This window comes from Eimeria necatrix, genomic scaffold, assembly GCF_000499385.1.
Source record: "Eimeria necatrix Houghton genomic scaffold, Enh_scaff453, whole genome shotgun sequence".
Lineage (NCBI taxonomy): Eukaryota > Apicomplexa > Conoidasida > Eucoccidiorida > Eimeriidae > Eimeria > Eimeria necatrix.
Genome location: NW_013654810.1, coordinates 4,657 through 14,656, shown reverse-complemented (window position 1 = coordinate 14,656; position 10,000 = coordinate 4,657). Strand labels below are relative to the sequence as shown.

At 59.0% G+C, this 10,000-nt stretch overlaps 2 protein-coding genes across 2 annotated transcripts in view; one reads left to right on the top strand and one right to left on the bottom strand.

Moving 5' to 3' along the window:
* The window catches only part of ENH_00055350 (leucine rich repeat family protein, putative), a gene marked incomplete at both ends in the record, with an annotated part of 6,108 nt that extends 655 nt beyond the window's left edge, over nucleotides 1-5,453 (bottom strand). Inside the window, 7 exons of the mRNA XM_013583854.1 lie at nucleotides 108-3,100; nucleotides 3,353-3,705; nucleotides 3,931-4,057; nucleotides 4,276-4,491; nucleotides 4,610-4,726; nucleotides 4,965-5,361; nucleotides 5,425-5,453. Coding sequence (XP_013439308.1) covers nucleotides 108-3,100; nucleotides 3,353-3,705; nucleotides 3,931-4,057; nucleotides 4,276-4,491; nucleotides 4,610-4,726; nucleotides 4,965-5,361; nucleotides 5,425-5,453 — 4,232 coding nt within the window. The remainder of the gene's footprint in view (nucleotides 1-107; nucleotides 3,101-3,352; nucleotides 3,706-3,930; nucleotides 4,058-4,275; nucleotides 4,492-4,609; nucleotides 4,727-4,964; nucleotides 5,362-5,424) is intronic.
* Nucleotides 5,454-9,742: 4,289 nt separating this feature from the next.
* The window catches only part of ENH_00055340 (hypothetical protein), a gene marked incomplete at both ends in the record, with an annotated part of 3,804 nt that continues 3,546 nt past the window's right edge, over nucleotides 9,743-10,000 (top strand). Inside the window, one exon of the mRNA XM_013583853.1 lies at nucleotides 9,743-9,854. Coding sequence (XP_013439307.1) covers nucleotides 9,743-9,854 — 112 coding nt within the window. The remainder of the gene's footprint in view (nucleotides 9,855-10,000) is intronic.

The following is a 10,000-nucleotide window of genomic DNA, read 5'->3' as shown; positions in this document are numbered from 1 at the left end:
GCGATTCGAGTTTGCTTCCTTTGCTGCAGCATTTCAGGATTGAGGGTTTCGAAAAGAGGTTTAGGGTTTAGGGTTTAGGGTTTAGGGTTTAGGGTTTAGGGTTTTACCTGTCTGCATATTCTTCGAGCTTTCTTTCGAGCTCTTTCTCGCGGCGTCTGGCGACGCTGTTGGCTTCCTGCAGCAGCTCTTCTTTCTGCAGCAGCAGCTGCTGCTGCTGCTGCAGCTGCTCCTCCTGCTGCTGCAGCACGCGCGCATGCACTGCTGCTGTTTGCTTCGTCTCTCTTGCATGCGCTTCTGCTGCTTGCTGCGCTGCTGCTGCTGCTGCGACGGCGGCCTTGAGGGACTGCAGCTCGGCGGTGGAGGGTTGCTGTTGCAGCTGCTGCTGCAGCTGCTGCTGGCTTTGCTGCTGCTGCAGCCGCTGCTGCAGCTGCTGGACCTGCTGCTGCTGCTGCTGCAGCTGCTGCTGCAGCAAGTCCCGCTCGCAGCGCAGCTCCCGCAGCTTCTCCCGAGGGGTGCAAGCTGCCTGTGTGTCTGCGAGTTCCTGCTGCAGCCTGGCTGCCCGCTGCAGCAGCAGCAGCTGCTGCTGCTGCTGCTGCTGCTGCGCTGCTTCCGCTGCAGCAACTGCTTCCTGCAGCTGCTGCTTGTCCCGCTGCAGCAGCCGCAGCTCCTCCACTGCCCGCTGCAGCTTGCTGCTCAGCCGCTGTACAGACACCTCAAATTGCTGCTCCTGTGCTGCTGCTTTATAAACAACTTTATTTAATTCTGCATTTTTTTTTGTGGCAGCTCGCAGTGCCTGCTGCAGACGCAGCAGCAGCTGCTGCTGCTGCTGCTGCTGCTGCTGCTGCTGCTCGCGCTGCTCCTGCGCCTCCTCCAGCTTCTGCGCCGCCTGCTGCAGCTGCTGCTGCAGCAGCTGCTGCTGCCGCTTTGCTGCTTCCTTCAGCTCCGTCAGAGACGCGCTGAACGCGCTCTCCAGCTGCTGCTGCTGCTGCTGGTGCCGACGCCGCTGCTGCTGCAGGTCCTGCTGCTGCTGCTGCTGCTGCTCCTTTGCGCTGCGGTCGTACTGCTCCCGCAGCAGCAGTTGCTGCTGGTTTGCTGCAGCAAGTTCGTCTTGCTGCAGCGCTGCTTCTTCTTGCAGCTGCTGCACGCGGGCCCACGCCTCATCTTTCTCCTGCTGCAGCTGCTGCAGCTGCTGCAGCAGCTGCTGCTGCCGCTCTTCCAGCGCTGCAGCCGCTGCTTGCTGCTGATGCTGCTGCTGCCGCTGCTGCTGGTGCTGCTGCTGCTGCTGCTGAAGCAACTGCCGCAGCTCTTCGACTTCTTCTGAGTAAGATGAGAGCTGGCGCCGTAAGTGCTCCAGTGCTTCCTGCTGCTGCTGCTGCTGCTGCTGCAGCTGCTCTTCCTGCTGCTCGGGTCTACGCTCCTGCAGCTGCTGCTGCAGCAGCTGCTGCTGCTGGTTTGGCTGCTGCGCTAGCGCCATGATATCTACCTGAAGATCTGCTTCTGCTGCTGCTGCTGCTGCTTGTCCTGCTTCTGGCGCAGCTGCTGCCGCTGCTCGTGCTGCAGCAGCAGCTGCTGCTGCTGTGGGCAGCAGAATACTGGGCCGTGGGCTACTGGAGCCGCCGTCGGGAGCAGCAGCAGCAGCAGCAGCAGCAGCAACGTGCTGCTGCTGACACATCTGCAATTGACGTGCGTCCCTCAGCAGCAGCAGCTGCTGCTGTGGCAGCTGCTGCTGCGGCATCTGCTGCTGCTGCTGCTGCTGCTGCGGACTGTGCTGCTGCAGTAGCTGCAGCGCGAGGCGCGCTACCTGCAAAGCATCGCCTGCTGCATCTCTTGAGCACAAGCAGCTGCTGCTGCAGCTGCTGCTGCAGCTGCTGCTGCCACTGCCGCTGCTGTCATTGTTGCTGTTATTGTTGCTGCTGCTGTTCCCGCTGAAGGTATTGAGGCTGCTGCTGCTGCTGCTGCTGCAGCTGCTGCCAGCGACAAGCGCCTGCGGCTTCGAGGCGCGCAGCATTGCCTTGGGGCTGCAGCACTCCTCAGTACTAACTTGTGTTGCTGCTGCTGCTGCTGCTGCTGCTGCTATTGCTGCTGCTGCTGCTGCTGCGGCTGCTTGCGGAGGTGCCTGCGTGTCGCTTGCATTCGGGACATCAAGCGAAGCCGCAGGTGCAGCAGCAGCAGCTGCCGGACTAGCTGCTGCTGCAGGTGCTGCTGCAGGTGCTGCTGCTGCTGCTGCTGCTGCTGCTGCTGGCGGGTCAGGGATAGCAGCAAGACACTGCAGCAGCTCCATTGCCGTCACTGCATGCAGCGCAGCCCGCGAAGCTTCGGGGAGCCGCTGAAGTGCAGAAAGCAGCAAAGAGGAACATCCTTCTGCTGCTGCTGCTGCTGCTGCTGCTGGAGCTGCTGCTGCTGCTGCTGGAGCTGCTGTTGGTGCTGCTGCTGCTGCTGGAGCTGCTGCTGCTGCTGCTGGAGCTGCTGTTGGTGCTGCTCCTGCGGTTGCTTCTGCCGCTGCTGCTGGAGCTGCTGCTGCTGGAGCTGCTTCTGCTGGAGCTGCTTCTGCTGGAGCTGCTGCTGCTGCTGGAGCTGCTGCTGCTGCTGGAGCTGCTGCTGCTGCTGCTGCCGCTGTCGCTGCAGGCGCAGCTTCTGTTGTTGTTGCCACTGCTGTTTGTGTTGCTGCTGGGGCGCCGTCTGTAGACTCTGCTGCTGCTGCTGCTGCTGCTGCTGCTGCAGTATCTGCAGCTGCGTCTTCTGCTGCTGTTGCGTCTACTGCTTCTGCTGCTGCTGCAGTTTCATCTGCTGCTGGCGCGCGGCGCCCTGTCACTTCAAGAGAGATATTTCTGCTGCTGCTGCGCGCTGCTGCATCCTCATGTGCTGCTGCTGCTGCTGCTGCTGCTGTCTTTGCTGCTGCTGCTGCTGCTGCTGTTCTCGGTGCTGCTGGCCTTTGGGGGGTTCGGCGGGCCTCCAACACTACTGAGACTTCGCGAGACTCCTGCAGCCTTTTGCCCGAAGGAGCTGCTGCTGCTGTTGCTGCTGCTGCTGCTGCTGCTGCTGCTGCTCTTGCTCGCCGTGCTGCAGCGCGGATCTCGCAGGAACCGCCGTAGGGAATGCACTGCAGCAGCGCCAACAGCAGCAGCGCAGCAGCAGCAGCAGCAGAGCAGCAGCAGCACAGCAGCAGCCACAGCAGCGTAGAATAAGTGGCGAGGCGCAGCAGCAGCAGTTACGCAAACTGCTCCCAGCAGCAGCAGCAGCAGCAGCAGCAGCAGCAGGTGGCAAGGGGCGCCTTCATGCCTTTGCTTCGACGGCGCCACTAACGAGGGTTTAGGGTTTAGGGTTTAGGGTTTAGGGTTTGTGCTGCTCCTACGAAGGGCTGGGTTTTAGTGCGCAGCCAAAGGCGGTCGAGCTCCTGCTGCTGAGTTTCGAATTCGCTGCTGCTGCTGCTGCCAGCAGCAGCAGCAGCAGCTGCTGCTGCTGCTGCTGCTGCCCGCTCTTCGGCAGCAACGGGAAGGCCGTCCAGCTGCTGCAGCAGCGGAGCGCACAGCAGCACGAAGCGGCGGTAGGCCGGGCTGCAGCAGATAATGTTGCTGTTGCTGCTGCTGCTGCTGCTGCTGCTGCTGCTGCTGCTGAGTCGCGGCGACAGAGGCGTTACAAGGAGCGGGTTGTCGCCATCAAGCTGCTGCTGCTGCTGCTGCTGCTGCTGCAGCTGCTGCAGTGCCGCTGAAGCAGCAGCAACGCAAACACCCGCAGAGCGAAGCGCTAAGGCGAGGCTACAGGGTTTAGGGTTTAGGGTTTAGGGTTTAGGGTTTATGTCTAAGCATTCAAGCCTAGGGTTTAGGCGCCCCCATGCATTCACTCCCCAGCGCCTTCTGAGGCCAACACCTGCAGCACAGGGTTTAGGGTTTAGGGTTTAGGGTTTAGGGTTTAGGGTTTAGGGTTTGGGACCTTCTTTGGACTGCAGCGAGAGCCGCACCAAACGGGGAAGGCCTCCTAAGAACAGCAGCTGCTGCAGCTGCTGCAGCCGGTTGCAGCGGAGGTCGAGGGTTTCTAGCTGGCTGTCGGGGCCCCACAGCTGCGCAAACCCTAAACCCTAAACCCTAAACCCTAAACCCTAAACCCTAAACCCTAAACCCTAAACGCTGAGTGCGTGGGCGCAGCGCGCAGCAGGCTGCACGCCGAGAGCAGCTACAAACCCGCGAGGGTTTCCCCAGGGCTTCGGCCAGGCGCTCAAAGAGGCTTAGGGTTTAGGGTTTAGGGTTTGGGGTTTAGGGTTTAGGGTTTAGGGTTTACTTGCTGCAGGCCTGCGAGGCAGCTAATTTGGTTCAACTCCGCGCGGAGGCAGCGGAGACTTGTCAAGCCAGAAATGCCGTCCAGCGAACGCAGCTGGAGAACGCACACAAATAGCTGCTGCTGCTGCTGCTGCTGCTGCTGCTGCTGCTGCTGCTGCTGCGGTTTCAGTCGCTGCGTCTGCTGCTGCAGCTGCTGCTGCTGCCCTGTTTGCAGGAGCTGCTCGTGGACGCAGCCTGCGGCTAAGCCCGAGGCTCAGCTGCCTCACGCCTACACTCTAGGGCCTAGGGTTTAGGGTTTAGGGTTTAGGGTTTAGGGTTTAGGGTTTAGGGTTTACCCTGTTGGAGGCCACGTCCAGCAGCCGCAGCCTCCGCAGCTGCTGCAGGCTGCCGAGGCGACTCAAAAGATTCGAAGAGACCCGCAGCTCCTCGAGGCCTGCCAGCGTCTCCACTCCCTGCAGCAGCAGCAGCAGCAGCAGCAGCAGCAGCAGCAGCAGCAGCAGCAGCAGCAAGGGGGAGAGTGGGGCCCGCGGAGGCAGCACTGGGAGCGGCTGGCTGCTGCAGCTGCAGCGGCTGCTTGGGCGCAAACAAGAGCCCTGTGAAGCAGCAGCAGCCCCAGCAGCAGCAGCAGCACCTGCTGCTGCTGCTGCTGCTGCTGCTGCTGCTGCTGCTGCTGCTGCTGCTGCTGCTCACCTCGAGAGAGACTAAGGAGTTTGCGTGGAGACTCAGCACTCGCAGCTGCTGCAGCGAAGCCCCAGTGGGAAGCCGCAGCAGAGCAGCAGACACAGAAGTGAGGCCTTGGCCAATCAGCCGCAGCTGCTGCTGCTGCAGCAAGTGCTGCTGCTGCTGCAGCAAGTGCTGCTGCTGCTGCTGCTGCTGAGGGGCGTCCAAAGGGGCTGCGGCGTCGTGGTGATACGGCGCAGCCGCTTCTGCTGCAGCTTGCGCAGCAGCAGCAGCAGCTGCTGCTGCTGCTGCTGCAGCATCCGTGCTGCTGCTGCTGCTGTCAAGATCGTCATCTTCGTGCTGCAGCAGCTCCTGGGGCTGTACAGGGAGCAGCAGCATCTGCAGCAGCGCCAGGGAGCCGTTCTCCCTGCAGCAGCAGCAGCAGCAGCAACAGCAGCAGCAACAGCAGCAGCAACAGCAGCCAGCCTACCCGGCAGCAGCGTTGCGGTCAGCACTCATCCCATCAGCCGGAGTGCTGCGTCCGCCTCTGTTGCTGCTGCTGCTGCTGCTGCTGCCCCAGCTTCTGCTGCTGCTGCTGCTGCTGCTGCTGCTGCTGAAAAGCAGCGCCGGGCAGCCGAAGCTCTGGCTGCGGCTGGTCCCGTCTGCGGTCCTGAGGAGAAGCAGCAGCAGCAGCAGCAGCTGCTGCTGCTGTAGCTGCTGCTGGAGCTGTTGCTGCTGCTGCAGCTGCCTGCTGCTGCTCACTCTTGCTGCTGCTAGTTCTTAACTGCAGAGCACATTGCGCTGCTGGCGTCAAGGCCCAGAAGCTAGGCGTGGAAAGGCCCTCTACCCAAACCCTAAACCCTAAACCCTAAACCCTAAACCCTAAACCCTAAACCCTGGGGGGAAGCTGCAAGGGGCCCCCGGGGTCTCGGGGGCCCCCAGGAGCAGCAGCAAATCTAAATGGAGCTTCTGTTGAAGCAAAAAGCCCCTAAAGACACAAAACAAAATTAAAAAGAGAAAAAAGTAAAGTTTAGAGTCCAGGGGGGCCCCCGGGGCCCCCAGCGGTGCCCGCGGGAGGGGGTGGGGTTGGTGTTTGTGGCGAGAAGAGGGTTTGTTTTGGGTTTTTGTTTCTTTTTCTGTTCAAATTAATTAAAATAAATAAAATATTTTTTTTTAAAAGTCTTGGAAATGAAAAAATGATCAAAATGGTGCACAGAGGTGCGCGTACACCCCGTTGGGGTGTACGTACACCGCAGACGCGCCACCCGCAGCAGCGGCAAAGGCGAATTGCAGCAAAAAAAGATCTAATTTCAAACTCTAAACCCTAAACCCTAAACCCTAAACCCTAAACCCTAAACCCTAGCTCCCAGACAAAGATTAAAAGACAGAGAAGGGCGGGCGAAAATGGATACAAAGTGATGAAACAAGACAGCGAGAATTATGCAACTCCTAAACCCTAAACCCTAAACCCCAAACCCTAAACCCTAAACCCTAAACCCTTCTCCCCCTCCTTTCCTCTCCACTGCCTGCTGCAGCTAGCCACGCCGAAAGGGACTACAAGTCAAAAAGCCCAGCTAGCCACAGCTAGCCACAAGCTGCCCCAAACAGCCCACAGCTAGCCAGAGTCGCCTTAGCTAGCTGGCCCTAACACTGGCTAGCTGGGCCTCACTGTGGCTAGCTGGGCCCCACTGTAGCTAGCTGGCCCTCACACTGGCTAGCTGGGCCTCACTGTGGCTAGCTGGCCCTCACACTGGCTAGCTGGGCCTCACGCTGGCTAGCTGGCCTTCACACTGGCTAGCTAGGCCGCCTTGTGGCTAGCTGGGCCACCTTGTGGCTAGCTGGGCGTTCCTATGGCTAGCTGGGCGTTCCCATGGCTAGCTGGGCCTTCTCGTGGCTAGCTCCCCCTCCTTATGGCTAGCTGGAACTTCCTATGGCTAGCTGAGCCTCATTGTGGCTAGCTTGGCGTATATATAAACATATATATATATTATATATATACTTATATATGGCCCAGCTAGCCATAAGAAGGCCCTTATTCTGGCTAGCTGGGCCTCACCATAGCTAGCTGGTCCTCATTTGGCCTAGCCGCGCCCTCTTGTGGCTAGCTGGGCCTCACTATGGCTAGCTGGGCCTCCCTATGGCTAGCTGGGTCTGATTATCGCCAGCTGGGCCTTTTTATGGCTAGCTGGGGTTTATTATGGCTAGCTGGGGCTCACAATAGCTAGCTGGGTCTTCCTATGGCTAGCTGGGTTTTCTCATGGCTAGCTGGGCCTTCGTATAGCTAGCTGGGCTTTCTTAAATAGCTAGCTGGGCTACCCTATAGCTAGCTGGCCTTTCTTATGGCTAGCTGGGTCTTCCTATGGCTAGCTGGCCTTTCTTATGGCTAGCTGGGTCTTCCTATGGCTAGCTGGACCTTCTTATGGCTAGCTGGGCTATCTTATAGCTAACTGGGCTTTCTTATGGCTAGCTGGGCCTTCTTATGGCTAGCTGGGTCTTCTTATGGCTAGCTGGGCTTTCTTATGGCTAGCTGGGCTTTCTTATGGCTAGCTGGGCTTTCTTATGGCTAGCTGGGCCATAGGCAGAAGAAGCAGCCAGAAGCACTCTTTTGATTTATTTTATTTTCTTTTTTCTTTTTTGTTTTTTGTTTTCTTTTTAATTCTTTTTTCTTTTAAATTCTTTTTCTTCTTTTTTTCTTTTCAAATTTCTTTTGGCTTTTCTTTTTTGCTGCGTTAGCTGCTGCAGCAGCGCAGCAAATTGTTTCCTGGTGCCTCAAGGGTTTAGGGTTTGTGGCTAGGGTTTAGGGTTTGCGGCTAGGGTTTAGGGTTTGCGGCTAGGGTTTAGCGTTTGTAGCTAGGGTTTAGGGTTTATGGCTAGGGTTTAGGGTTTGTGGCTAGGGTCTGGGGTTTGTGGCTAGGGTTTAGGCCTGTGGTTAGGGTTTAGGGTTTGAGGCTACGAATTAGGGTTTGTGGCTAGGGTTTAGGGTTTTAGGATAGGGTTTAGGGTTTGTGGCTAGGGTTTACGGCCTGGGGCTATGGATTACAGCTTGTGGCCAGGGGTTAGCGTTTATGGCTAGGGTTTAGGGTTTGCGGCTAGGGTTTGCAGCAGCAGCTGCCGCCAAACCCTAAACCCTAAACCCTAAACCCTAAACCCTAGGCACAAATGACAAAACCCCCATCACTGCGGGGCTCGCTCCAAACAAAGCCTCGACACCCAAACCCTAAAACAGGGTTTCGGGCCGAGAGGCTAAACTGCTGCTGCGCTGTGCAAACCCTAAACCCTAAACCCTAAACCCTAAACCCTAAACCCTAAATCCTGAACGCTAAACCGTAAACCCTAAACCCTAAGCTTCTTGACTGAAATGTTGTTCTCTAAACCCTCAACTCTAAACCCTAAACCCTCAACGCTAAACCCTAAACCCTAAACCCTAAACCCCAACCCAAGGCGCGGGCCGGAGAACGCGCTGCAGCAGCAGCAAAGGAGGCGCTGCAGCAGCTAGCAGCAGCAGCAGCAGCTGCTGCAGCAGCTAGCAGCAGCAGCAGCTGCTGCTGCTGCTGCAGTGTCTTTTTTTGCATGCATTTGTTTAAATGGATTAAATGGATAAAACTGAGAAGAGATTTTTAGACAAATGCATGCAAAGACTTTTAATGATTTAAATATTTAAAACAACTTTTAAATAAACAATTAAAATAACTAATTTCCTTTTTATTAATTTCTTTGCTGCATTTCAATCGGCCTTTGCTGCTGCTGGGATCGATCCCGGGATCGATCCCGGGATCGATCCCGGGATCGCCGCCCCACAACCGATCCCGGGATCGCCTCCCTGGGATCGGCAGCTCCCAGGCCCTGGGGCCCCACTGTGGGGTCTCAGGGCCAAACACCCCACAAAGGTTCTGGGGGCCCCCGGGGGCCCCCCACGTGTGGGGCCCCCGGGGGGGCCCCCGGGGGCCCCCGGGGGCCCCCCGGGGCCCCCAATCCGACCCAGGGTTTGGGAATAAACTGCAGCAAAGGCGGAGACACGATTGTGTAGGGTTTAGGGTTTAGGGTTTAGGGTTTAGAGCCCAGGGTAGGCAGCGGGGGGTGAGCTTCGCTGCCCCGGAATGAAGGGGAGGAATAGATGTTTTCTAGGGTTTAGGGTTTAGGGTTTAGGGTTTAGAGATGAAGCTAGCTGAATTGCTTCGATGTAGGGGCTGCTGCCGATCTGCTGCTCGTTGTGGGGCTGCTGCTGCTGCTGCTGCTGCTGCTGCTGCTGCTGCTGCTGCTGCTGCTGCTGCTGCTGCTGCTGCTGCTGCTTCTATTAAAGTGGCTGGTCTCCACTCCTCTAGAATGCAATTCAGAAGCTGAAAATAAATATTTAAAAGGCCCAAGTCCGCAGCAGCTGGGGGGCCCCCCGGGCTCAGCTGCAGCAGCAGCAGCAGCAGCAGCAGCAGCAAACTCGGGGTCCCCCCGCCCAGCCCTTTCCTCCCAGGGCCCGGGGGGCCCCCCGAGGGCCCCTGTACCCTTTTAGGGGCCCCCCGGGCTTTGTGGGGCCCGGGGGCCCCCGCAGCACTTGCGGGGTGGGGGGCCCCGCCGGCCCTGGGGCGCTGCTGCAGCAGCAGCAGCAGCGCGGCTGCTGCTGCAGCACCTGCTGCAGCAGCAGCAGCAGCAGCAGCTAGGGTTCCGTGTGGGGCCCCGGGTCAGGTGTACAGACACTGTGTGGGGCCAATGGGGGCCCCCCGCAGCTGCCGCCTCTAGGGTGTATAGGCAGCTCAGGTGTACGTACACCCCGTGGCCAGAAGTCCCCCCGCAAGTCCATTTGAGCAAATCCGGCGATGGGGCCGCTGCTGCTGCTGCTGCTGCTGCTGCTGTCGCTGCTGGCAGCAGCAGCAGCCTCGGGGGGGCCCCCCGGGGGCAGGGGGGCCCCCAGGGGGGGCCCCCAAAAGGGTACTGCCCCCAGGTGTGGGGCCCCCAGCAGCAAAAGGCTGAAAGTGCTGCTGTGCTGCTGCTGTGGGGCCCTGCTGGGTCTGTACACTGCAGGCGCTGCAGCAAAGCTGGCGGTCGCAGCAGCAGCAGCAGCAGCAGCAGCAGCA